The sequence below is a fragment of the Jatropha curcas genome, chromosome 8, assembly GCF_041381405.1.
Source record: "Jatropha curcas cultivar XTBG-Jc1 chromosome 8, XTBG_Jcur_1.0, whole genome shotgun sequence".
In the NCBI taxonomy this organism is placed as follows: domain Eukaryota; kingdom Viridiplantae; phylum Streptophyta; class Magnoliopsida; order Malpighiales; family Euphorbiaceae; genus Jatropha; species Jatropha curcas.
The window spans coordinates 12047486-12074507 of NC_143158.1; the positions used below are offsets into that span (position 1 = coordinate 12047486).

General features: G+C 34.8%; 3 protein-coding genes, 2 long non-coding RNA genes and 2 pseudogenes across 8 annotated transcripts in view; 5 read left to right on the forward strand and 2 right to left on the reverse strand.

The window, feature by feature from the left end:
- The first annotated feature begins 338 nt into the window (after nucleotides 1-338).
- On the forward strand, nucleotides 339-5897 carry LOC149494209 (protein LATERAL BRANCHING OXIDOREDUCTASE 1 pseudogene; annotated as a pseudogene).
- A 1445-nt stretch (nucleotides 5898-7342) lies between these two features.
- Nucleotides 7343-8978, forward strand: LOC149494210 (protein LATERAL BRANCHING OXIDOREDUCTASE 1-like). Its single transcript, XM_089725163.1, has 4 exons — nucleotides 7343-7643; nucleotides 7772-8019; nucleotides 8233-8560; nucleotides 8726-8978. The coding sequence occupies exons 1-4, from the start codon at nucleotides 7413-7415 to the stop codon at nucleotides 8960-8962; spliced, it is 1044 nt and encodes a 347-aa protein (XP_089581289.1). The 5' UTR covers nucleotides 7343-7412; the 3' UTR covers nucleotides 8963-8978.
- Nucleotides 8979-9720: 742 nt separating this feature from the next.
- LOC149494211 (protein LATERAL BRANCHING OXIDOREDUCTASE 1-like) lies at nucleotides 9721-11656 on the forward strand. 2 transcript variants are annotated; one of them, XM_089725293.1, is made up of 4 exons: nucleotides 9721-10047; nucleotides 10302-10549; nucleotides 10794-11121; nucleotides 11376-11656. In XM_089725293.1, the coding sequence occupies exons 2-4, from the start codon at nucleotides 10341-10343 to the stop codon at nucleotides 11568-11570; spliced, it is 732 nt and encodes a 243-aa protein (XP_089581419.1). In that variant the 5' UTR covers nucleotides 9721-10047; nucleotides 10302-10340; the 3' UTR covers nucleotides 11571-11656. The 2 variants fall into 2 exon arrangements, with proteins under 2 accessions (XP_089581419.1, XP_089581420.1); XM_089725294.1 differs by having other exon boundaries at nucleotides 9749-10047; nucleotides 10339-10549.
- A 232-nt stretch (nucleotides 11657-11888) lies between these two features.
- On the reverse strand, nucleotides 11889-14385 carry LOC149494212 (uncharacterized). 3 transcript variants are annotated; one of them, XR_016322236.1, is made up of 3 exons: nucleotides 14074-14385; nucleotides 12935-13708; nucleotides 11889-12209 (listed from the first exon to the last, which is right to left on the reverse strand). It is a non-coding gene; the product is annotated as an uncharacterized LOC149494212 (long non-coding RNA). The 3 variants fall into 3 exon arrangements; XR_016322234.1 differs by having other exon boundaries at nucleotides 13934-14385; XR_016322235.1 differs by having other exon boundaries at nucleotides 11889-12214; nucleotides 13934-14385.
- LOC149494213 (uncharacterized) lies at nucleotides 14157-14987 on the forward strand. The gene is made up of 2 exons (XR_016322237.1): nucleotides 14157-14296; nucleotides 14380-14987. It is a non-coding gene; the product is annotated as an uncharacterized LOC149494213 (long non-coding RNA).
- Nucleotides 14988-15880: 893 nt separating this feature from the next.
- LOC149494214 (arogenate dehydrogenase 1, chloroplastic pseudogene) lies at nucleotides 15881-17534 on the reverse strand (annotated as a pseudogene).
- Nucleotides 17535-24531: 6997 nt separating this feature from the next.
- LOC110008721 (uncharacterized) overlaps nucleotides 24532-27022 on the forward strand; it is a 23831-nt gene continuing 21340 nt past the window's right edge. The window contains exon 1 of the mRNA XM_089725427.1: nucleotides 24532-24819. Within this exon, the coding sequence (XP_089581553.1) occupies nucleotides 24532-24819 (288 nt within the window). The remainder of the gene's footprint in view (nucleotides 24820-27022) is intronic.

The window sequence follows — 27022 nt, forward strand, 5'->3', positions numbered from 1 at the left end:
GTAAATTTTGCCATCTGTTCAAGAAAATTAAGAAAGCAGGCCTTTTTTTCAGGAATAAAGGAGTGAAAATAAAGGGGACAAAAGAGTTTGGACTAATTTGACAAATGAAAAGAGAAAGGCCATGGGAAAGTTTCCACAGACTGGAGGTGTCCATGGAGAAGCTTGCTTGTGGCTCTGGTTTTTAGATGCAGAAGCTTTTGGTTCTCTAAGATAGTCAGTCGACACGTAACTAAAAACTAAAAACGAATACCATAACCGGTTGGGCTTTGGTGGATCGGACCTACAATACCATTATTTTTTCAAGAAATCAATTGTTCTTGCAGAGAAATACTGGATGAATGTTCAGTAAAAATAAAGAACACAGTGGACTTCTTCTTAAAGCAATGGCAAGATCATTGAATTTAGAAGAAGATAGCTTCTTGAAACAATATGAGGACCAAGAGGTAATGGCAGCTAGATTTAATTACTATCCTACATGTCCAAGACCAGACTCAGTTCTTGGTGTTAAAGCACATTCAGATGGATCAGCTATAACGTTTCTTTTACAAGATAAAGAAGTAGAAGGTCTTCAAATGTTCAAAGATGATCAATGGCATAGAGTTCCCATCATTCCTCACGCTTTTGTTGTCAATGCCGGCGATCAAATGCAGGTAATTAATTAACTACTTAATTAAAAATCTTATACTTACTATGGATGACGACAACTAATCCTTCTCTAAAATGCTGGTTCAAGGATTTCTTCCATTTTTTTCAACTTGTTTTTGCCTTCTTTGTATAAAACAAATCTTTGCTCCAACTGTGTTCCTGAAAATTACTTTGAAACAAAAACAACACGAACAAACGTAAAATATATAAAAACATCATGCATTCATGCAATTTTATATAAAAATAACATAACAATATTTGCCCGCTTTGCGAGGCTATCAATTCCCCCACACTTAGCTCTTTGCTTGTCCCTAAGCAAAATATTCATCTTTCTTTTTGAACTTCATGTTGATCATGTTTATTTTTACTTGTTGATTTAGACTTCTTAAGTAATCCACCAAAGATAAGAGATTGATGTATTTATGAACTAAGTAGTGTAAATGAATATGACATGTAAAATTTTCAATATAGCAAACAAAAATCTAAAGTATAAGAAATCTAGTCATTTAAAATATGAGATAGGCAATCCTCCATCCTTAGAATGCAAAATAGGAAGTAGTTAAGATAGCACATATGCATTGTTTCTTATCTCAAGGCATTTTTAGGTAATCTATTTTCTATCTCACTAAGTGGTTGCATTTTATGCTCCATACCACTTCATTACTTTATATATATATATATAAAATGCAACCACAAAAAAAAAAATATATATATATATATATATATATATATTTTTTTTTTTTTTTTTTTTTTTTTTTGTGGTTGCATTTTATGCTCCATACCACTTCACTTTGGAACGGATTTTCTATTATTCCCTCTATCATATATTTTTCTCTCTTGAACATACTTTCATCCTTTATTGACTTGAAACATGCAAGTATTTAATTTCCCTTTTCTTCCTATTCTTCATTCAAGTTAGGATTCAAGCTTCTCTAAAGCAAAAGATAATGTCTAGATAGTTAACTAAAGATTAATATTTGCTAATGAAAATTTCAATATGTCATATGTAATATATTAATACTTAAGTTCATATAAGCATTTAAACTTCTTTAATCATGGTATATTATTCAAGACTTCTATTTCAACAAGCAAAATACAAACAAATCAACATGTAGAGACTAAAACATTGAACTAAGGCAAAGAAGTTGACTTAAAAGATGTAGGTTTTTATTCCCCCACACTTAAAAGACACAATGTCCTCATTGTGGGAGGATATATGCATATAACACACAATGCACATGCATAAAACTCACAATAAAATACTAAAAATAAAAATGAAAACAAATAAGGACAGAAAAACCTTATGCCTCTGGAGAACCTGGAGGTGACGGAGTGAATTCGATGTTTTGTTTCTGAAAATATTTCATCTACTTCCGTGCCATACTCATTTGGTTTTTCTGGATCGTGTGCAATTGTTGTCCCTTGTCAAAACCTATGACCTATAAAATCTCCTGGTATTGCTGTAATGCTTCCACTTTACCTAAAACTTGCTTCCATCCAGTGATTTCTTCATCCTCTTCGTCCGCTTGAGGGGAAGATGTTACCAGTGACTTGCCTCTCCTTTGTCTTTGTTCATGCGCAAAAAAAAGTTCCTTCATCTCTATAACCTTGCCCGACTCATCTTTCTCATGACTTTCAGCGATAAACCACTATGTTGCCGATTTTCACTTCATCGACTAGTTCGGTTTTCTTTAAGAAAGCACCATCCATGTACCCGTTAAACTTGAAGCCAAATCTCCTTTTGCTGGAGCAGAAGAAGAAGACCCCTCCTTGTTCTTCTTGGCCTTTTGTTTGAATGGCATAGTGATGACTTAATGGAGGATTATTGGTGAAAACACACAGAAAAGTGGGTTGCTGGGATTTTTTATTGCACTGATAGAGTTGGGGATTTTGAAAGAGGAATAGAAACTCTTATACAGATGTTTTTAGGGAAGGATATGGTTGAATAGTGAATGGGGAAGTTGAAAAGAAGAGATTTGATTGGTTTTGAAAGGGTGTTTGTAGTTTTTGCAGGTTTGAATACCTTGGGAAGGAGAAGGGTTGAATTTGATTATGAAAAGAAAGTGGAGACTTGTTGACCGTTGGACAGTCGCGCCTGCAATTTCCGTTGTCGCGATCGCGTCTGAAATTTGCGTCTCGCGAATGGCTATCTCCAACCTTTCTGACTTCTGTTACACCCTATTCGCGCCCGTGCTTGCTAATGTCGTGATTGTGAACGTGTATCCCAAAGTTTCGGACTTCCTTTGAGACTAAGTCGCGCTCACGCTTCCTGTTATTGTAATCGCAAATGTTGTTCTCAAACCTTTTGTCTCTTTGTCACAGAAATCGCGCCCGTGCTTCCAGAATTCGCGCTCGCGTAATCTGTTTCTGTGAAGGCAAAATTTGCTACACACTTAAACAAATATTAGTCCTTTTAAAACTAGATCTGTGGCTTTTAATCAAAGAAAATATTCAAAATGTAAAATTTAGAAGAAATAAAAATAAAACTATAGAAGTAAATATATATATATATAACATGCTGTAAATCATACATAAGAATTTTCGTTAAATGACAAAACACCGTTCCCCGGCAACGGCGCCAAAAACTTGTTGCGTCTCTTCTGAGTTCCTGCAAGTATACGGATCGCAACGTAGTAATAAAAAGATCGATCCCCGAGGAACGGGTTATGTCCACTTTACTACTTATCCTTAACACTTATGTTTATAGCAATAAAGCATGAAATAATTAAACTATAATCCTATTTAAACTATAACTAAATATACTACTTAATTCTATAGGTAAAGATATAGTAGAATACTTAGAAGAATTGATCATGCATTAGATTTTCTTTTTCTATAACAAAGCATGTAACACGCAATAAACGATTCTTTAATCACATATGGTAAAGTATAATTCAACCTCTCGGTATAGAATTACTCTATTTATTATATGTATCTCTACATACAACAAATACCTTACTTTGTCAAATATTAAATCTAGTTCTTATTCTTTGATTATTTCAATAAGTTAGACTTAACTTTGACAAACCAAGTTAAAGATTCACATGCAAACCCAACTAAACAAATTCTACCTCTTTGATCCTTACCGAATTATTTCTGTCTGAGAATATATTTAAGTAAGCTTGATTAAACAAAGACCAAAAGATAACTTAAAGAAACTTTTATTGAATGAAACCAAATAATATTGTTGCTTTGCATAGAAAATTATGAAGCACAACATGCAAAAAGTCTTTAATAAAACAAGAGAAAGATAGAAGTAATCAAACTCAAGCCTCCGAAGGGCGTCATACCTCGAGGAACTCCTAGATGTTCTTTGCACAAACAATAATAAGTGACTCTCGTCATCTTATTTCTAAGTACTACTTTATTATTTTCTACTATATTATAATACTACATTTTGCCTATTACATAATGCATATTGCATTACGCATATTACCCTCTTTCCTCTTTATTTGGATTACAATTTATAGGAGAGGAAGAGGATGTTGGTTATGATGGTGATTGGTTGGCCAAAAGGTGCTTTAGATGACTCCTCTTGGGAAAAGTCCCGACTTATGCATGGAAGGACATGTTTTTCTGATGAAAAGACAGCAATTACGTCTCCTGGAAACACGACTCGCGCTCGCGAGGTTAAAGGTCGCGCTCGCGACTTCTGCTTAAAATGCTTCTGCCTCTCAAAAGTGCTTTTCACGCCCGCGCAGATGGATATCGCGCTCGCGACTTTCGCTTGCAAACCTTCTGCCTTTCAAAAGTGCTTTTCGCGCCCGCACATGTGAATGTCGCGCTCACGACTTGTCTTTTCTGGGTGTAGGTTGAGCGCGCGACCTCAGGTAGTGCTCGCGACTTTGGGCATTTTATTTGTTGCGACTTGCTTTGCGGCGCGAAGGCTGGTTCAAGGATTTCTTCCATTTTTTTCAACTTGTTTTGGCCTTCTTTGTATAAAACAAATCTTTGCTCCAACTGTGTTCCTGAAAATTACTTTGAAAAAAAACAACACGAACAAACGTAAAATATATAAAAACATCATGCATTCATGCAATTTTATATAAAAATAACATAACAATATTTGCCCGCTTTGTGAGGCTATCATACGGCTTCTAAAAAAAAGTTAATTTTGTCGAACAGATCTTAAAATAGCTATCAAACAAGTTTTATATAAACAACTAACTACTAACCACTAATGTTTTTCACTTAACAGATACTAAAATAATTAATATTCATTCCCTTTTGTTAATTAAACACTAAAAACAATATCTAAAGTTGAGAGTGCTTTTTTTATTTTATTTTAGGTAATTCTTTTCTTTTAACTAATTAATTAATATGAATTTGTAATGCCAAGTCAATTTCAAACTCAATAAAAATAAGGATCAAAATATTTTTTAATAGCTTATATGCATGTTGAGTATATTATCAGTCACATCTTTTGTATTTTGGCATAAGAGTTTTTGCTAAGAATACATCACTTATGTAAATATTTCCTTTTCAAGAGCACAAATCTACAAAATATTAAGTTTTCATTTTAATTTAAATACGATACAGTTAATGTTGGCGATCAAAGAAGTGGAAGGTCTTCGGTTCTTGAAAGACAATCAATGGTTCAGAGTTCCCATCATTCCAGAAGCTCTTCTTGTTAATGTTGGCGATCAAGCTGAGGTAAATACTAAAATTTATTTGATATTTTTGTTTGACCTACTTCTGAAAAATATGCTATGAATCTATTCGATAATATTGCTTTATTTGCCATTGACAAAAACATTCTGTTAGAGATATTAATCAGAAGTCATTAAGATTTGTTCTCGAATCGATTTTATACCCATGTATGTATGTATCTTGTAGTTTAGAATTTTCAAGATCAAAGTTATGCAGATTTTGAGTTCTTTCAAGTCTTGAATACTCCAACAATAGTAATTTTGGAATATTTGTGTAGATAATGAGCAATGGAATATTCAAGAGCCCTGTACACAGGGTGGTGACCAACACAGAAACAGAGAGGATGAGTATAGCTGTATTCTGCATCCCAGATTCAGAGAAAGAGATTAAACCAGCCGATGGGCTAATCGATGAAACAAGACCAAGATTATACAAGACAGTGAAGGATTATGTTAGTCTTTACTTTGAATACTACCAGCAAGGGAAGAGAACAATTGAAGCAGCAATAATCTAATTTTCTTTATATACGTACTTTTGGTTTCTTGTACTCTCAATTTCTTCTGGTTTCTATGAGTGAAAGACAACAGAAACTGATTTCTCTAGTATTTGTGAGAACACTAACAAGAACCGAAACAAAACAGAACATGATTACAGATCCTAGAGTAAGAAATTGTGTTAGAAATAAGAAAATGAACAAGAACCTGTACTCCAGACAAAAATGGAGCTCCTCTCTTCAACAAAATGGAGTTCCAGAAAAGCTAATCAAATAAATGGCACCTACAAAAATGAAAAGTGATGACCCTGGAACAACTTTGAAAACGGAACAAGAAAGAATTATAAAACACCATTTTCATCTACAGCTAACTTCTTTTAAGTAAGGGTTCGCGACAATCTCCTTCGATCCAAAAACAAAATTCATAGTTAAGGTCCAATTTATTAATCAAATTAGATTGATTTCATAATTATATGCTTGAAATCATACTGAATGTTTTTCTTCTTATTAAATTATTTTCTAAGTTCTTTGTAACAATAGAAATTGTAATCAATATTGAACTGCTTGTTCTCTAATTTAATTAAGAACAGATTCTGTAAATCATCATATAGCTAGGTTTCCTAATTCACTTATATATAGATATTGTTGGGTTCTCCTGGTTAGGGGTAGGCATTCGGTTTAACCGAATTGGTTTCAGTTAGAACCGATGCGTTTATATGGTAACCGCAGTCACCATAATGCTATCTCCAACAATATTACTCAAAAATTATATATATTCTAAGTTTAAATCAAAATTTAATATCATATCCTAGATAGGCCATTACGTGTAATATCAACTATTTTTACATAATAATTTTAAAAGAAAGGACTTACCTACATTAAGTACGTAGATTCAACTATACACTAAATCAATTAAAAATAGATTTTTGATTCAAATAAGAGTGATTTATATAAAAAAAATAATAATAAAACAATAATATTTTTTTAAAAAAAAAAAATTCTCCATCAATCAGTCTGATGCATGGGTGACTTCATATATTCATACACTCAGATGCAGGTGAGTCTTTTCCAAGTTTATTAATCAAAGAATCATTTGTTCTCTTGATGACAATCTAAATATTACAAATCATCAAATTTTTTAAAACCTTAACATTATCATGATTGAAACCACCGCTACGTAGCCTTCATAATCAAGATAACCCGTATCCATATCAACAAAATGAATAATAATAATAATAAATTTTATTATATTGGAAATATTCAGTCTCCAACTAGCAAACATATTAGCTAGCAAACAACATAGTTTTACATATTTGACTTAATTCATTACTGCAACTTTGTTACTGTGATATAAACTCTCCACCTAGCAAACGTAGCAAACGTAGCTAACAACAAAGTAGTCACGCATATTTGATTCCTTTGTTCATTTTTCCATTATTTCCAATAATTGCAATGCTCCTACTACTATATAAACTACACCAACGAGAGGGCTTCTTGCGCCTTTCACAAAACACTTGCCTTTATATTATGCAACTTTCAATTGGTACTGAATATCTTCATCAGATCAACTTAAATTCTGTTTGTGTAACAACCCCATTACACTGCTAAGTGCTAACAGGTCGACATGGCAGCAGAGATTGAGTCAATGTTTAAATCCACTCAAGAATTGGCCATCAGCGGTAAAATGCCACTGGAAAAATACATCCAAAAAGGAAGTGATAATGGAAACTTAAATGCTTCTGTTCCGATGATAGCGGTTCCTATTATTGATATTGGTCTTCTCCAATCTCCATTAACCAGAACAGAGGAGCTTCACAAACTCAGATCAGCTCTTAGCTCTTGGGGTTTCCTTCAGGTTTTCTGTTATTATTATTTTTCGTATTATTAAATATGGATTATCTTAATTTGAGCAGATTCACTATATATATTAGATTGTATTTCATCCATGCATGAATAAATATATAATTACTCGAACTTTTGCAGGTAATAAATCATGGAATGACAAGTTCATTCTTGGACAAAATGCGTCAAGTTGCCAAGCAATTTTTCTCGCTACCGGTGGAAGAGAAGCAGAAATACTACAGAGAAACTGGCAGCCATGAAGGATATGGAAATGATATGGCTCCTTCAGAACAGAAAACACTTGATTGGACTGATCGTTTACATCTTACACTAAGCCCAGAAGACCAGCGACAGCTCAGATTTTGGCCGGAAAATCCTCCAGCTTTTAGGTAATGATCTTTTCAAAGCATTGAGAGGATAGCTTTAATATAAGCCATGAAAACAGCCTTTCTACAAAAGTAGAAGAAGGCTGCACGCATCAACCCTTTCCACAACCCACAAATGTAGGACGCTTCGTGCATTGGGTCACCCAATGTTTTCAAACTTTTAACTCTGCAAAAATTTACTGTCATGGCTAAATTCAAAAACGAAAAATTCTGCAGGAAAATGCTAGATGAATTTGCCAGGAATTCACAGCAGCTAAATGAAATTCTGCTTAAAGAAATGGCGAGGTCATTAGGTTTGGATGAGAATTGCTTTTTGGATCAATATGGAGAACGACCACTCGTCACTGGAAAATTTAACTATTATCCTCCATGTCCAATGCCCGATAAAATTCTTGGGGCAAGACCACATGCTGATGGATCAGTACTCACCATTCTCTTGCAAGACAAAGAAGTGGAAGGTCTTCAGTTCTTGAAAGACAATCAATGGTTTAGGGTTCCTATCATTCCTGATGCTCTTTTTGTTAATGCTGGCGATCAAGCTGAGGTAAATGCTAAAATATATTTGTTATTTTGTTCAAGCTACTGCTGAGAAATATGCTATAGATCTATTTGATATTGTTCCTTGAATATCTGCTGAGAAATACATTCTGTTTAAAATATTAATTAGAAGTTACTAAAATTTTATATATAATATATATTATATGTGTAGATAATGAGCAATGGAATTTTCAAGAGTGGAGTACACAGGGTGGTGACGAACACAGAAAGGGAAAGGATTAGTATAGCTATATTCTGCATTCCAGATTCAGAGAAAGAGATCAAACCAGCTGATGGGCTAATCGATGAAACCAGGCCAAGATTATATAAAACAGCGAAAGGCTATGTTGGTCTTTTCTCTGAATACTACCTGCAAGGGAAGAGAACAATTGAAGGAGCATTAATCTAATTTCCTTTATATGTTCTTTTGGTTTCATGTACATATTTCTCTGGTTTGTCTTGTTTGAGAAATAAAGTATTTGTCTGTTTTGAGAAATAAAAATGTGTCTGGTTTGTCTAGTTTCTCAGGCATGTGAAATGTTAAACGACGTCGCATACAAAAAGTTAACCTCTTATTAATCCACAATTAGTAAACCAGATGTGAATTGAAATCGGATGTGAATTGAAATCGGATGTGAATTGAAATCGGATTGTAATTTTGATTTTTAATGGAATCAGAACTATCTTAATATTTTGATTTTGAATCAGAAATTAAATTATAAGAATTAGATTGATTTCAATTTCCTGGACTTTTTAACCCGAAAAGAAAGGATAAAAATTAATTTGGATTATAAGAAAAAGTTAGATGCAAAATTTAATAGATTTCATTTAGCTCTAAAAAAATAATTTTTATATTTTATATTGAGAATATTTCAAAAATTAAAGCTTTTAAGTAGTAATTAAGATTTTGGTGATACTGAATTTATAATTTGACCAACAAAAATTAATAGTTTGGCAATTTTTGAATCTCTAACTTTTAATTATTATTATTATTTTATAATCATACTTTTTAAATAAGTAAAATAATTAATTAAACAGTTATTTTCACGGAAACTTCTAATGTTTTACATTGCCTATGACTAGTAAACTGTTTTACCAGTGTTAAATCAAAATATTAAAGGATGTTTTTGAAAACAAATAGCAAAATGTAGGAAATGTACAAGCCTTGTCTCCCGCTTTTCAATGTTCCCATTTTCCACAGACCGCACAAATAAAAAGAAAAGACAAAAAAAAGTACCTTGAATATCTTGATCGGGATCATGGCAGCCGACAACATCTATTCCATGTCAAAGTCCGTCCAAGAACTGGCCATCGACGGCAAAGAGCAGCTGGAAAAGTACATCCAAAAACGGAAGTGACAGTGGAAATTTAAGTACTTCCGTTCCGTTGATAGAGGTTCCTACTATTGATATTGGTCTTCTCCAATCTCCATTAACCAAAACAGAGGAGCTTCACAAACTCAGATCAGCTCTTAGCTCCTGGGGTTGTTTTCAGGTCTTCTACTATTATTAAGTGTTGATTGTGATTTTATTAGTAGACAGCTGCATATGGATTAATTTGTTTCCTATAACATGCTAAAGTTCGAACCTTGCATAAGTATTTTTTAATAATCTTTCAATCATCTTGCTCCATTCGTATTTGGACGATCTTTCTTTTACTTCTAAATTCTAGCTCCGCCCCAGGTTTCACTGCAAATAGATTGTATTGTATCTATGAATAAATAACTACAATTACCTGAAACGTTGCAGGTAATAAATCATGGAATAACAAATTCATTCTTGGCAGAAATGCGTCAAGTTGCCAAGCAGTTTTTCTCACTACCAATGGAAGAAAAGCAGAAATACTCCAGAGAAACTAGCAGCGGTGAAGGGTATGGAAATGATACTGTTCATTTAGAACATCGAATACTTGATTGGATAGATCGTTTATATCTTACGGTCAACCCAGAAGACCGGCGACAGCTCAGGTTTTGGCCTGAAAATCCTCAACCTTTTAGGTAATTATCTTTTCAAACTGTAACGGGTAGCTTTAAAAGTTGCTCCATTTCAGACCTGGAGGTCATGGATTGCAGCCATGAGAAATATGAAATGTTTTGTGTACTGGATCACCCTGTTCTACCAATCTTCCTCAAGTTTGAGATGCTTTATGCACTGAGTCACCCTATCCCTTCAAACTTTTAGTTAATCATTAACTCTGCAAAATTTGACAGCCATGGCTAAATGGAAAACAACAATCTGCAGGGAAATGCTAGATGAATTTGCCAAGAAGTCGCAGCGAATACAAGAAATTGTGCTTAAAGAAATGGCAAGGTCATTAGGATTGGATGACAATTGCTTTTTGGATCAACATGGAGAACGACCAATCGTTACTGCACAATTTAACTATTATCCTCCATGTCCAATGCCTGGTAAAACCCTTGGGCTAAGACCACATGCTGATGGATCAGTACTCACCATTCTCTTGCAAGACAAAGAGGTGGAAGGTCTTCAGTTCTTGAAAGACAATCAATGGTTTAGGGTTCCTATCATTCCAGAAGCTCTTCTTGTTAATGTTGGCGATCAAGCCGAGGTAAATACTAAAATTTTTTTTGGTATTTTTGTTTGAGCTGTTGCTGAGAAATATGACCTATTTGCTATTGTTACTTGAATTGCAGTTGATGAAAACCCTGTTAAAATATAACTAGACGTCATTAATATTTTTATTGAATTGATTATATATATGTACGTCTATTGGAGTCCAGAGTTTTCAAGATCAAGTTATGCAGATTTTGCGTTTCAAGTCTTGGATATTCCAAGAATAGTAATATTGGATTATTTGCGTAGATAATGAGCAATGGAATATTCAAGAGCCCTATACACAGGGTGGTGACCAACAGAGAAAGGGAGAGGATTAGTATAGCTGATGGGCTAATCGATGAAACAAGGCCAAGATTATACAAGACAGTGAAAGGCTATGCTAGTTTTTATACTGAATACTATCAGCAAGGGAAGCGACCAATTGAAGCAGCATTAATCTAATTTCCTTTATGCATACTTCCGGTTTCTTGTACTTAAAATTTCTAGTGGTTTCTGTAAGTGAAAGACAACAGAAAATGATTTCTCAAGTATTTGTCTGAACACTAGAAAGAACCCGAACAAAGCAGAACATCATTTCAAGTAAAGAATTAAGCTAAATCTAAGAGAAAAAAAATTATTAGGAAAATAAAAAATGATAGAAAAAGATTATTTCGTTCAAGCAATAAAGGAAAGGTTAAAATATATAGAATTTATCATTAAATTAGTAACTCAATGATCAAGTATTTATCTTGCAGTACTGCAGGCTAGATATTCAAACCATAAAAAGAATTTCTGATATATAATATACCACAAAGTTACAGCTGATAACTGAAGTAGTCTTCAAGGCCAAGGCAAGGTCATTAACCTTGAAGAAAACTGCTTTTTGAATAAAGATAGAGCAAAAGCACCAATATGGGCAACATTCAACTTCTGTTCATGTTCACAGTCTAGTTCTTGGCTTCAACCACATTCTGATGGAAATGCAAGCACTTCAAGAAAAAAATGTGGAAGGTCTTCAAATTCCAGAATGATGATCCATGGGTACAGAGTTCCTGTCATTCCTGAAGCAATTCCCATTAACATCGCGGAACAGGGCCCCTCCTGCACTGGAGACACCGTTAGCATATGAAAATTCAAAACAAAAAGAAATGGCAGTTAATACTCAATAAAACATGTATAGTATCATACACAAAAATACAACTTAATTTCTTTCCATGCAGTTCAATTTGCATTGGAAAATAGTTTACAGTTTCTATAAAGTGGTTCACACCCTAAACCTAACCATTACTGTATATGATATCAAAGATAATGAGCAATGGATTGTTCAAGAGTCCAATACAGAGAGCGGTTATACACTCGGAAAGGAGAGGTTTTCTCTGGCAGTGTTCTGTTCCCCAGATCCAGGTAACAACACCAAACCAGTAGCTGGTATTATCAGTACAGACAAGGTCAAGACCATTCAAGAAAGTGAAAAATCATGTTGGTGATTACTTTCAATCTATCAGCAAGGGAAAAGATCAATTGAAGCACTGAAAATTTAATTTACTAAGCCAGAGAATCATGGATAAATTCCAGGATTAAAATATTTCAACATCAATTATGTCAATAAGGAACAAACAGCTATCTTGGGTTCTATTATATTTATGCATACATTCATACTCAAAAAATCAGCATACTTTTATGCAAATATCAGTTCCAAATCTCTGCACCTAAAGACAGTCGAGGATGTAACAAAATGAAACCTCATTAATCCTGATAGTCCTGGAAAAGTTGATCCAACAACATGGCAAAAGTAAAGGTAACCATGGGAAAGTGTTTCATCTTACCTTCTCTGCAGTTCTACAAAAAAGCATATTCCCCCTTCAAGACCAATTTAATCACCCGCCTCTATATCTGTCAAACAAGCCACACACACGTGTGCATGTGAGAGAGAGAGAGAGAGAGAGAGATGAAGCGTTGCTATGGCTTATCATGGCTATTGTCAAAAAGGTAGCCGAAAAAGAATCTTTACTTCAATAGCCGATCAATCATGGGACCATTCTGCTTAAGAACCTTACAGATCAACAAAGGCACAACGAAAAATTTCTATTGGTGGTGAATGTTACAAATTTGAACACTAAAGTTTGGAAGCGAGATGTACTCCAGACAAAAATGGAGCTCCTTTCATCCACAAAATGGAGTTCAGAAAAGCTAATCAAATAAATGATATAAGGACCACCTACAAGAAGAAATATGATGACCCTTGAACAACTCTGAAAACTGAACAAGAAGGAATGATCAAAACTGGTGAGTGAAATTAACATTATGTAAATCAATGGCTAGAATTGAATGTTCCTCGCTTAACCCTGAATTAGAAATAATTGCTTCAACTTCCTCAAGTCTTTCAAGAGCGTTAATCCATGTCCATGTCTTTTCATCAGCAATAGGTGCCTTCAACAAGTTTGAGAATTTTTTACACATGGCTACAGGCACGTGCACAATGTTTTGAGCACTGCCAATGTTGTCTTCTCTTCCCTGCTGATTCTATTTAGCTTGATTCACTTTGTTTCCAAAAAACGACAACAAATTCCGAGGTGTATCTTTCAGAACATCTTGTAAACCTGCAATATATCACTTTAATAATTAGTATTTGACAACACCTATATGATAAATAATACAAGAAAAAAAAAAGCACTGTAATTGCACTTGTAACATAGTAATCTATTACAAACCACCAAACAGCCTTTACAAAATACAAATGTATCCATATGGAGGCCAGTATATGTGGAAACTGAGTATGGATGATTAATTAAAAAGAAAATAATTATTAAGTCTCTCAGGTTTACCATAATTATCTAAGTAGTCTCCGAACATTTAATATAATATTTTACTCATTCACGAGGTTAACTTCCGTCTAATTAAAAGGTCTTTCCATCCTGTATCGGGTCATTTTGCCGTTAAAGCAAGGGAAAAAGACGAAACCAACCCTAACAGTGATGTGGACATCTTCTAGAATGCCAAGGAGGGAAAACGAGAATTCAGTCTCATTCTCCAAACAAAAAACAATAGTGAGAATCGCTCTCACTTTCTGGAAACTATAATGCATAGTTGATGGATTAATCTTTGTGATTTCGCTACTTCGAAGTGCTTTCTTGAACTGGTTGCGCATTTGGAGTGGGGAAGATAGGAATCGACGCACCGCTAGAGAGGTAAAAGAACAACTGTTGCTGTGCTTGAGCGATGATGCATGTTGATTTCTGATATTTGATGAATATTAAACTTTCATTATCAGAAAACCAAGCAATTTGTCAATAGGGGAGGTAAAAGAACAATTGTTGCTGCTGGGAGAGGAGCTGGATTTGGTGGATCCACCTAGAGGACCTGCTGCTTCTGCAGCAAGAAGAGTTGTCGCTGCTCCTGTTAGAAGATCTGCAAGTTCTGTTGCTACTGGGATTGGATCTATAGATGTTTCTAGGCTTGGCACTCTAGATGCTGCTGTTGGGATAGGCTGTTATTGATTTAGTTATGCAGATGGTTTTTTGTGAATCTGCAGATTGTGTTGTTTTCGAAGATACAGTAGGTTGTTTTGTGAATCTGCAAACTCTTCTGTTTTTTGAAGATGCTATGGACTTGTGTGGCCTTTGCCATTTTTTGTTCACTTGAAGACATGAAGATGGTTGAAGATATGAAGATACAGTGAAGTAGGGAATAGGGTATTTTTTTTATTTTCTGTAAAGCACATGCATAGGTAATCTTTTTCTAAGTTGTGTCTGTCTTTTTGTTGGCAGTAAATGTGTTACAGGAAACACTCAAGAACAAGTGGACCAAAGCAATCTTGAGTCCTTTTTGTAATGAAAAACATTAAACAACTATGGAATATTGTTTTTTGTCACTATAAAATATTTGATCAATGACAATGCAATGATTTTGCTGGTTGCCTCCTCTCCACAGCGTGTTTTGGGTGATAAGAAGATCTTGCCTATTTAGATTTTTTTCTTCTTTAACAAACATGTTGGTCTTTAAGAGAAGGGTAAGAATTGTCATTTAAAAAATATTATCTCACCTCTCTCTTCATTTTTTTTCTCACTTTAAACGGCAAAATAACCCAAAACAAGTCGGAAGAACGTTTTAATTAGACGAAGGTTAACCTCAGGGATGAGTAAAATATTATATTAAATATCAAGGACTACTTAAATAATTATGGTAAATCTAACTTAATAATTATTTTCCCTTAATTAAAAGAGAAAAGGCTAGGAAAATGACACAGTGGTTATTTTTGGTTTTTGTTTCTCTAATGTAAAAGAAAAAAATATTTTTAAAGCATACTCATTTTTGTTATTTAGTTTCCTAAACAGCAAAACAAGTTGCCACAACAAGAGAAAACCATAAAAAGTGGTTTTCCTCTGTTTTATCATCCATTTTCCACAGCATAAACTTTCAGTTCAGAAAAATAGAAATGGAAAACCAGAAACAGAAATTATACCAAACAGGCCCTCAAAGATTTTGAGGTTTTTAATGTGGTAATGATGAGGAAAAGATCCAGACTAAGTTTAGAAAAAAGAGAGAGGAAGGGAATCCCACCAAAATGAAAGATTTTGAAACCGTCCTCAGTATAATAAATAGAAAACATTAAGTAAATCTACATCAGCTGCAATTACCATATACACTCTCTTTCACCAAAATAACTTCTTTATTCGCATATCATTGACAACTGTGAGAATGATTTTCTAGATGGTAGCAAAAGGCATATGTGGACAATTTACCAATTCTGTGAGGCATAAATCTTAAATTATTTAAATGTTAAGAATTTCCAAAGAGGATGCTGGTGCAACATCATTTTGAGGTAATTCTGACGCCAGCGCATCAACCATCAATACTTGAGACTTCTCCGCATTCTCAAACAGTTGCTTCCGAAGAACACCATGCAACCGCCCAAAGAGCTGCTTCTTCAAACATTCAAAAGCCAAATCCAATCTCTCTAGCTGCTCCATTGCATTTGCATTATACATGAACAATCCATAGTACAGATCAAAGCTATCCCCCACAGTATTCTCCACCAAATTTAACAAAGTTTCATAGCCTTTTGTGTTAATTGGAGCTGAGCCCAGCCCCAACTTTTCCAGAACCCTTCCCATAGTATGTGTAATGAACTGTGACCCAGCTGCATGCCAATCATGTTCTGCACAGGACATCTCCACCATTCTGCATCCTTCCCGAGCAAAAATGTCAAGAAACTGCTTACGTCGTGATACTCTTGTCACATCACTTCCTAACCTGACCTTATAAAAAACAAAGGCAAGATTTTTCCAACCATTTTACCACTCTCTGGACCAAACACAGAATGTGTACAAAGAATATCAAAATCTGATGGCAAATGTTGAAGAAACAAATTCCTCGGAAACTCTTTCATTGAGATCACATCAACAAAGAGGGTGCTCCTCTTCAATCTCTGAACTGGCAAAGACTTGAGAACATTTTCAGTTGAAAGAATAGAAGTACAAAGAAGAATTATTTCTGGATGCTCTTCACAGAGGTCATCTGCATCAGAGAAGTAAGAAACCCCCAATTTCTGAGCCACATCAGAATAGTCAGAATGAGAATAGGCTAGAACTGTGTGGCCTTGCCGAACAAATGTTTTTGCAAGGAACTGACCAAAATTGCCAAAACCAACTATTCCAATCTTGAGCTTCGAGTTGTCATCAATGCAATTGGTGATCTGTCCCTTGTACATGTAAGGTTGAGCAGCACCTTCAGATCTGAGGTTCCAAGTAATTTCGCAAATAAATAATCTTGATCATCCAAGCTAAATCAAATCCTATCTTTTACATTTTTAATCAAAAACTAATTCGCGTGTGAAACGGGCAATAATAATAATTCACAGTCTCATTGTTGTTTCTTTTCTTTTACTTAAACTAGATATGGGAACTTCTCTTAAAAGATAAAATAGGAAAATAGAACTTAAACAAAGATTCACCAAATAAAAACAATAAAGTAGGTAAGATACCGCCCACATTACTCATTAAAATATCAATCAAATTGCTTTAATACTTACCTTTCAGCTTTTGCAGCAGACGTCAATGCAGTACCATTTCCATGCCCATTCACATAATTCAGTTGCACAACGTGCCCTCTCTCTCCATTCCCAAACAACTGTTTCCTAACAGCCTCATGCAACCTTCCAAAAAGCTGCTTTCTCAAAGACTCAAAAGCCAAATCCAATCTCTCCAACATCTTCAGAGCATTCTTCTTATACATAAACAACCCGTAGTAAAGATCAAAACTATCCCCTGCTGTATTCTCACCCAAATCCAACAAACTCTCATACCCTTTTGTATTGATTGGCGTAGACTCCAATTTCAACATCTTCAAAACTCTCCCAACAGTATGTGTAATAAACTGCGATCCTGCTGCGTACTTATCTTGGTCTTGACAGCTCATTTCCAACATTTTACATCCCTCTCTAGCAAAAATATCAAGAAATCTTTTACACCTATCAATTCTTGATTTCTCTTTGCCAATTATAACATTCTCATACACAAATTGGAGACCATCCCATCCAAGATTGGCACTTTGAGGACCAAAACATGGGATGAGTACAAATAATATCAAAATCACTAGGTAAAACATCAAGCAATAGATTTTTAGCAAATTCTTTAACCGATAAAAACATCAACAAATAATGTATTTCGTTCAAATCTATGTACAGGTAAAGACTTGAGGACTTCTTGATATGGATCAGCCATCACTCATCCATGGAGCTCAAGGGAGTGAAGAGCACAACAAGGGAAACCCATCGTGCAAAGTGATATGGGAGCCATGTTCTTATATGTTCAAGAACAAGTTACACAAGAGCTCCATAACTTTGCTTTCAACAAGTGTCGTGTGGAACTTGAAGGCACACCTAAGCTTCTTACCTTGCTTGAAGCGAATGTGGGACTACCTAAAGACAAGTTGCAAGGAGTGGTGCAAAACTGAATTTGCAGCAACTAGCACACCCATGCTGGGTAGCACGCCCTGGCCGTGCTAGAGTCTGACTTTGGCGCAACTAGTTAGCACAATTGTGTTAGTTTTGAGTTGTAATGTTGTTAATGGGTTGGGCCACCAATAAATTCGGCCACCCTTTTATTTTTATCCTTAGTTGGTTTGGGTTAATTATTCTTTATCCTTAGTTGTTTTGGATTAGTTAATCCTTATCCTTAGTTATTTTGGATTAGTTATTCCTTATCCTTAATTTGATAAGATTAGTTATTCTTATCCTTATTTGGTTTAGATTAGTTAATCCTTATCCTTACCCTTAGTTGGTTTGGATTAGTTATTCTAAATCCTTTAAGGATCAGACTTTTAGATATAGTATAAATAGTTTTGTTATGTTGTTAAACAAATCATTCAATGAATTAATAAATCTTCAGATTTGTAAAAGCATGTTCTTTGATTAGAGTGATTGTGAGATTGCTTTCCTTTAAGGTAAACTTATCAATTTACTTATGGCGTTTATCTTATTCTTCTTTACTCTATTATTGGTGTTGTTGTTTCCTTAAGCTTCGAATGCCATAGAGGGGGACTTTAGTTTGATCTTTGAAGCCATTCCAATCTTGTCATAGAGTTCTTGGAATTAATTTCCTTAGGGTTCCGTATCACTTCTTCTGTAGAAATTATGGATGTACATAATAAGATAACATCAGGGTGTTGCTCACAAAAGTCATACGGGTCAAGGAAGAATGAAATGCCAAGAGAATGAGCTTCAAGGGAGTGGTCTGTTCTTGAGTGAGCAAGGACTGTGTGTCCTTGAGAGACGAGAGTCTTGGGAAGGAATTGACCGTAGCTGCCAAATCCAATTATGGCTATTTTGAGGAGGTGGGAATTAGAGGATAGCATTTAGGTCGGGTATAATGAGTTCGGTTTAGGTGTTGCCGTAGCTGTAGCAGTGGCGGTGGGAGAGATGGATTGGATGCAGAGAGAAAGAAATGAATGGGTGGACGTGAGAAGAAGAGATTGCGGTGGTGACGACTTGAGAGGATAGACTGCAGATATAGAAGGGAAAGAGGGTTTTGGTGGTAGACGATGGCGAAAGGAAAGAGAGAGCATAATTGTCTCAAGAGAGAGAGGGAGGGGCGAAATACAAAACGACGACTTTGGTCTTGAAACGAAAACGAAAAGGTCAGAAGTTGTGAAAAAAATCTGAAGAATTTTTCCTTGAAACTTTCTACAATGTGATGGAAGCACAGTTGCCGATCATGAACATGAAAGATTGCGTCACTTGGCTGGTAACGAATGATAGGTGTTATTTTTACAGTATTTTTAATATAGTTTTTATTTGGCATGTTAGTAATTTTAATCACTTTAACTAATTTTCACTTCTTTTTATTTATATATTTTTTCAAAGCTTCCTTGAATTATAATCCACTTGATCTTAAAGAAATTTGCAGGGTTTTGGCACAGAAAAGAGCATTATAAAGCAAAACACTCAAGCTCTGGCCTGCCCTGCCCGTGCACATTAGCACGCCCGTGCTAAACTTAAGGAAAATCAAGTGGAGACTCAAACTCTAGCACGGCCAGCCCGTGCTATCTGGCTCGCCCGTGCCTGAAAGGACCTCAAGGCGTGCTTGCTTAAGCACGCCCGTGATGCATTTTATCCTGGAAAGTCAGAGCCTAGCACGCCCTAGCCGTGTTACGGAACACGCCCATGCCACAAATACTTCTCTGGACGTGTTGCAAAGCACGACCCGTGCTGAATCATCCATAGAACTCAGACTCTAGCACGCCCTAGCCGTACTACGGAGCACGCCTGTACTATGAATTTAATGCTGTCTTGAATAAAAAAAACGCCAGCCAGTCTTTATAACTTACATGGGCCCACCTCAGATATTTTCCTGACGTACAAATCAAGATCTAATCCTATTTAGGAAGATGGAAGAGTCCTCATTGAGAAGAAATCCAAGCCTAAACAGTTTTTTTGATCTTCAAAAAGATTTCGTACTTAATAAGGTTTCTATTTCCTAAACGGAGTCGGATTTTCTTCCAGGAAGTCTCTATAAAGAGAGGAGCCATTCAATGTAGAATTATCTCTTGTTCTATTTTTTTTCTACATAGTTCTCTCTCTCTCTCTAAAAGACATCAAGCATTCAAGATTCGTGCTAAGATTCAAAGAAGCCATCCACGTATCTGTTGTTTAGTTTTTATTTCTAAACTTTTAATCTTGTTTTACTTTTCATTATTCATATTGATTATGAAGTTTTATTCAAGTATTATTGAGTTTTATTTAATTACTATGTCGAACTAAATCCTCATACAAGGTTTGATGTAGCTTGAATTCTTTTCCAATTTATAATATTAGGTTTGTTTTTCTTTGTTGAAAGTATAATTTATTATTGCACTTAATGCTTCCAGGCAGAGTTTCTCTCCTGGATTGATTTATTTCATTAATCACTATCGGGAGAAGGGTTTTTGATATTAATAGGGTAGTAAATTACATGAGAATAATAACTTGATGCGAAAGCTATATGGTTTGCCTCATCGAGGGTTTTCATAAGTTAATGACCTTAGGTTTATGAATTCACAAAACAAACCACAAAACTTAATGATTTAATTCATGTTTGATTGCGCTAATTAGATCGGGTTAGAATAGCTAACAATACATCGGGAGAGCTTGTTAGTGCTTTTTGGGTTGTTTCCCCTACTTGAACAATTAAACTTGATTAACAAACTAATAAAATAAATTGGATAGAGTTAAGCGAAATCAAAATCCCTAGTAGTTTTAAAATCCTTGATTTCTTTTCATCTGAATATTGTTGCTTGATTTATTTCTGTTTTCTTTTAAGAATTTATTTTTCTTAAAAATAATTCTCTCTTATTGTCGTTTGAATAATAATAGGTTAACGCAATTATGGTATTTGATATACAATTCCTGAGGAGACGATACTCTACTTACTTTATATTACTTGCTACGATTTCGTATACTTGTAAAAAATCATTGTCAACGAATGTTTAGTTTGATTATGATTAGTTGAGGAGGAGTTGGACATTTAACCAGAAATTAGTGTACTGTTTGCAAGTGAATGAAATCAATTATGAATGCAGAAAATGGAAATGGTTTATTAATTAATCATTTTCCACATGTTAATTAAAACGAGAAATGTTTATTCTCATATTCGCATGTTGTCCTTTATTGTTCACATGTTATACTTTCTGCTTCTTCTAATTATCAACTTCTTCAAAGCACATTGTCGTATTCTGAATGGCACACTTCTAAATTGCTAATTATCAACAGGGAGCCCAGCCTATTGATATGGCACACTCAACCTAGTTTTAGCCTTAGCCAAGTTCAAAAGAATTGTATAACAAAATTGTATAGCCTTAGGCAAGCAAAGGAACAAGTGCTGTCGCCACAGACCAAGACAATACCCCAATTTGAAGAACTTTACTGCAAAATGAAAAAATGATGATAAGAAAAAATGGGTAACATATATTTCATATGACTAAATCAAGAACAAAGGTAAAAAAATTAGTGGTACATGTCTAAAAAGCTTGCTTTCATTAAACTTAAAAATAGAATTTTAGGATTTTGTCTCTCACCTGATATCAAAATTAGATTAGTTAAATATGGTCTATTAAATTACAATTTGTTTTAAAGGCTAGCCTATTTCTTTGACTTTATTTTCCAAGATAAGGCAAAATGAAGCAAGGAAAAAAACTTGAGGGTCAATCACAGGTACTACTTGATGATACCCATTGGAGAAAATGAATTCGCAGAGTGAAACTGAAAGCTAAAATTATAGTTGATAGGTAGCTCCATGCAAAGTATTGCTCCTTATTTTTTGAACTGCATCCTGCTTTGTTTATTCTTTCAGTTAGTGGCCCACACTATACAAGTGTTAAAGCATATTGCATTGAGAAAAATATTACTAATCGATTTAGCTCAGATACAGTAGAAGAGCCCTCGTGTAGCTAGAAAGATATATGGATAGCACAATTAGAAAGAATCGAGTTTCCAGGGAATTGAGCATCTGGCACATGTACGAGCTGTGCATATATGAATATCCGAGCATCGTGTAACAGCATCCTTTCTTTTTGGGGAGAAGATATAATCGTACAAACAAATGTTGCCAAAAAATTTCTGTAATAAGTTTTAATACGTAAAAAGTGAAATACGTTACAAATATTAAAAACCATCATGAACTAACCTGCCGCCAAATATCTTAGATAGCCAACCACCTGGTAATTGACTCGGCGCGTACCCCCAAAAGAAGGATGACTGCACTAGCCCAATGACTGATGCATTCCACCCAAACTGATGAGACATTGGAATAATTGCAATACTCAAGTTTACCTGCCCAATTTAGTAAATGAATTAAAAGAATATAATTTAGTCCCAAAAATTAAAGAATCGAATCGCTACCTAATGAACACTACTTCACTTCTTTACTCTTTGTCCAGATACACAAACGTAATTGATAAGCTTTTCCCTTTCAACTTGACTTGAATAACCATTGAAGGCAGTCGGAAGTTGCTCATATCATATTAAGGCCACACCCATCACTCCTTAACATAAACATAAATGAAATTTTCTTTGAATTGTCTAACAGAAGATAACAAAGAATTACCTTATCCATATTACATATAACAAAGGCAAGTGAAGTAGTGCCAATAAGTTTATATCTTTGAGGAATGTTCTTCCATTGCGACCAATTCCAATCAAAACCCAGTTCTGTAGACCTTGATTGAGTCTCAGTATCTGTATCCAATCCATCCACTCGCAATCCAATAAGAACTTCGGGCACCTTGTCGCTTTCTTTAACATTCTCCTTCTCTTTCACGCTACACAAAACCCTGAACTTCAATCTTCGGCTAGAAGGATTAAATGCAAGTTTTGGTGCTTTACGTAGGAATTGTTAAAGAATGAGGTGTTTGTGTTGGTGCTGTGAGAGTGAAAACAAAAGTTCTCTGCTTTAAGAGTGAATTTTGCCATCTGTTCAAGAAAATTAAGAAAGCAGGCCTTTTTTTCAGGAATTAAGGAGTGAAAATATAGGGGACAAAAGAGTTTGGACTAATTGGACAAATGAAAAGAGAAACGCCATGGGAAAGTTTCCACGGAGAAGCTTGCTTGTCGCTCTGGTTTTTAGATGGAGAAGCTTTTGGTTCTCTAAGATCGTTAGTCGACACGTAACTAAAAACTAAAAACGAATACCATAACGGCTTGGGCTTTGGTGGATCAGACCTAGAATACCCATTATTATGATATTCTCGAGATAACAGGATTAAAAATTTTAGATGTTACTCGAAAAAATATTTTTGGAGTGCACATTGATATTGTTATGAAACTTTTATCACTAAAACATGTGAAATTTATTATATATTTTAGTGACCATTAACTAATATTTTCCATATATTTATTTTTCCAAACCATAGCTCAAATAGTAATGTCAAGCATATTATAAAATTAATTATTTCATACTCCATTCATTCTAAAAAAATAGTCCACTTTCTACTTTTCAATAGATTAAAAAATATAGTTAAAGAATTTTATTCATATAATGTTCCTATTATGTCTATCTTAAATAATGCATAAGCTATTATTATATTTGAATAATAAATAGGAATTAATAAGGGTTATTCAAGATAATATAAAATTTAATAAATATATAATAGACAATTTAAATATAACTATAATACAAAAAAAAAAAAGTGGATTATATTTTGGGACAAACCAAAAGATGAATTATCTTTTTTGGACGAACGGCGTATAAGTTTGTTTTCACCTCTTGTCTAGCATCCAAAGTTTGTTTCACGAGCTTTTTGATATTTAGCTTTATAAAAACTTACTTGAACTCTTTCATAAATGGGTCTAATTGAGTTAAGCAAAACTATCTGCTTGAAATTTTCATAATCATAAGTACATCAAATTAACTAAAATTTTTTAATCAGAGCAAATTAAATGCATGAAAAAAATTCGCATAGCTGCTATTTCTATAAAAGCATACTTATTTGCCGATAAATGTGACCATCAATTATAATTTGCTTCTTAAACGAAAAGTTCAGGAGGTGTTTGTTTTAACTTAAGGACAACCGAATGAGTTTGTTTGTTTGAACTAAATCAATAACTGATTTATTTGAATTTACAATTTAAATTTTAACTAAATGAAAAAAATTTCTTTTTAGGGCTATTCAATAAGTTCTATATAATTTATCGGAGAAAAAGATAAATTTTTTCTAATAATTATATATTAATTCTTAATTATTAAGTTTAATGAGATAATAAATTGAAATTCAGCATTTGTAGTTTAGTTAGAACAAACCACCCTTGAGTAAGAAAATTAAACTTTTGAAATCACAATATCAACTTGTTAAATGTTATGTAAGGTTTTCAATATCCACTATCAATATTACCCATTATGTTCTCTTTGAAAAACCACCCTTGATTGAATATTCCTTCAAGGTGAAATCTGTAATGGATCTTTTGTACAAAGAAATGTCAAGGTCACTGAACTTGAAAGAGAATAGTTTCTCTGGGCAATTTGGGGAACAAGCACTAATGCATGCAACGTTTAACTTCTATCCAAGGTGTTCGAGACCTGATTTGGTTCTTGGAGTCAAACCTCATACAGATAGATCAGGCATTACAATTCTTTTGCAAGATAAACAAGTCGAAGGCCTTCAAATTTTAGTAGATGAGATATGGGTAAGAGTTCCTGTAATCCCTGATGCTCTTGTCGTCAATCTTGGAGACCAAATGCAGGTATACGCCTCATCAGTAACGTTTTTCACAATTTCTGGTTCAGGATTTTATTTCTTCTCGTGTTTAACATATATTATGGAACCTCAAATGCAAATAATGAGTAATGGAATATTCATAAGTCCAATGTGATAGTGTTAATTTTTATAATGTTTTTATTGTAATTTTTACTAAGATTCCTAGCAATTTTTATTTATCTAAATTAATTTTTATATAATATTGTTATGTTTTTATTTAAAAGCTTCCTTGAAACACAACTCACTTGATTTTTGAGGAAAAGTGTAGGATTTTGCAAGAAAAGAACAAAAATAAGGCAAAACATGATTAGCATGCCCCAGCCCGTGCTACGGCGCATGGCCGTGCCAAACACAAGACAAATCAAAACAAAGAGCCAGAAGGCTGTGAACCCCTTCCCCAAAAGCACATAGGCATGTGATGCATATGATGAATGAGAAGAAATACACGTGATGTGTGTGAGTCGCCACCTTGTTTAATTATTTAAGGGTAAACTAGGAAAAAACCCTAAGTGACTCCATTTAATTAACCTAGTTACTAGATTAATTATCCCAATGATTAAGGCATGGTATGCAAACCCGAGATGGATCCCGAGACTATGTCATGCTGATAAACTAACCGATGGATGAATGCTTTGCAAGGTGAATGATGGATTAATGAAATGTTTGAGTGATTTTGATGATTTCGACTTGCCACCCGGGGTGAAATCCCGAACGTGCCTACGTACTTCCGTTTGAATGGAAGATCAAAGTCAACGTAGTTCGATAGGCCTTCTTTGAAGGGCTTTGAATGTGTATGCTTAATGCATGAGTGTGTATGCTTTGTGCATGATTTTGTGTATGCTTTGTGCATTTTTTGTGTGTATGCTTTGTGCATGTTGTTTAGGCATTTTACCAAAAATTGATTGATTTAGGCATTTGTGCCAAAATGGTTCATTTAAACGATTTGTCGCTTAAAAGATTGATTTTAAGGCATTTTGCCAAAATGTTGATTTTAAGCGATTTGTCGCTAAAATGGTTGATTTTACGGTTTTAAACCGAAAATGATTGATTTTGAGGCATTTTGCCAAAAATGTCGATTTTAAGCGATTTGTCGCTAAAATGGTTGATTTTACGGTTTTAAACCGAAAATGATTGATTTTGAGGCATTTTGCCAAAAATGTCGATTTTAAGCGATTTGTCGCTAAAATGGTTGATTTTACGGTTTTAAACCGAAAATGATTGATTTTGAGGCATTTTGCCAAAAATGTCGATTTTAAGCGATTTGTCGCTAAAATGGTTGATTTTACGGTTTTAAACCGAAAATGATTGATTTTGCCAAAAATGTCGACTTTAAGACTTTAAGCCAAAATTGTTGATTTTAAGGCAATTCATTTGTTAAAATGTGTAATTTAGGCGATTGTCGCCAAAATGGTTGATTTTGAGGCCTTCGGCCGAAATGTGTTGGTCTTAAGGCTTTTCGCCAGAATGGTTTGATTTTATGACTTTTAGTCGAAAGTCTTGATTTTAAGGCGTTTCGCCAAAATGGTTCAATTTTACGACTTTTGGCCGTAAAAAGTTTGATTTTTGATTAAGCGGAATTTTAGTTGACGTGCATGCTTTTTATGCAGTTATAGAATGATTGAGAGTAGAAGAGAAGCATGCATGAAGTGCTAAAATTAAATAGGCAGAATTTTATTTACGTACCTGATTTAATCGTCGGCCACTTCTTAACTCCAGATTTAGCTCCTCGTTTAGGTATATTAATTAATTTTTAATTTTATTTTATTTTAGTGGTCAAATAACACAATATAAATGCAATAAAATTAAATTAAATGCAAAAAGCGGTAAAGAAGACGCAAGGAGCGTGAGAGGGAGAAGGTTTCGTCCGTCAATACAGACAAGAGGTGTCAAAAACAGCCTGAAAATGGCCTATTTATAGGCCATTTTCGGGTCCCGGGCGGTGGCTGCCGCCGTGCATGGCGGTAGCCACCGCCAGAAAATCTGGGCGGTAGCTGCCGCCCAGGCTCGGCGGTAGCTACCGCCCTGTCGGTGGGGCGACAGGCCCCGCCCGCGCAGGGCGAGAGGCCCCGCGTGTGCTGGCGGCAGGCCTCGCCCAGGGCGCGAGGGGGGGGGCCAGGCCCTGCGCGCGGGGCGACAGGCCTCGCTCGCGCGGGGCGAGAGGCCTCGCCCGCGCGGCGAGAGCGCCTCGC

Coding starts and splice junctions, on each gene's coding strand:
- LOC149494211 (XM_089725293.1), top strand. CDS start 10,341: ATGCGTCAAGTTGCCAAGCAGTTTTTCTCACTACCAATGGAAGAAAAG. Junction 10,550..10,793: donor GAAAATCCTCAACCTTTTAG/GTAATTATCTTT, acceptor AACAATCTGCAG/GGAAATGCTAGATGAATTTG. Junction 11,122..11,375: donor ATGTTGGCGATCAAGCCGAG/GTAAATACTAAA, acceptor TTATTTGCGTAG/ATAATGAGCAATGGAATATT.
- LOC149494210 (XM_089725163.1), top strand. CDS start 7,413: ATGGCAGCAGAGATTGAGTCAATGTTTAAATCCACTCAAGAATTGGCC. Junction 7,644..7,771: donor GCTCTTGGGGTTTCCTTCAG/GTTTTCTGTTAT, acceptor GAACTTTTGCAG/GTAATAAATCATGGAATGAC. Junction 8,561..8,725: donor ATGCTGGCGATCAAGCTGAG/GTAAATGCTAAA, acceptor TTATATGTGTAG/ATAATGAGCAATGGAATTTT.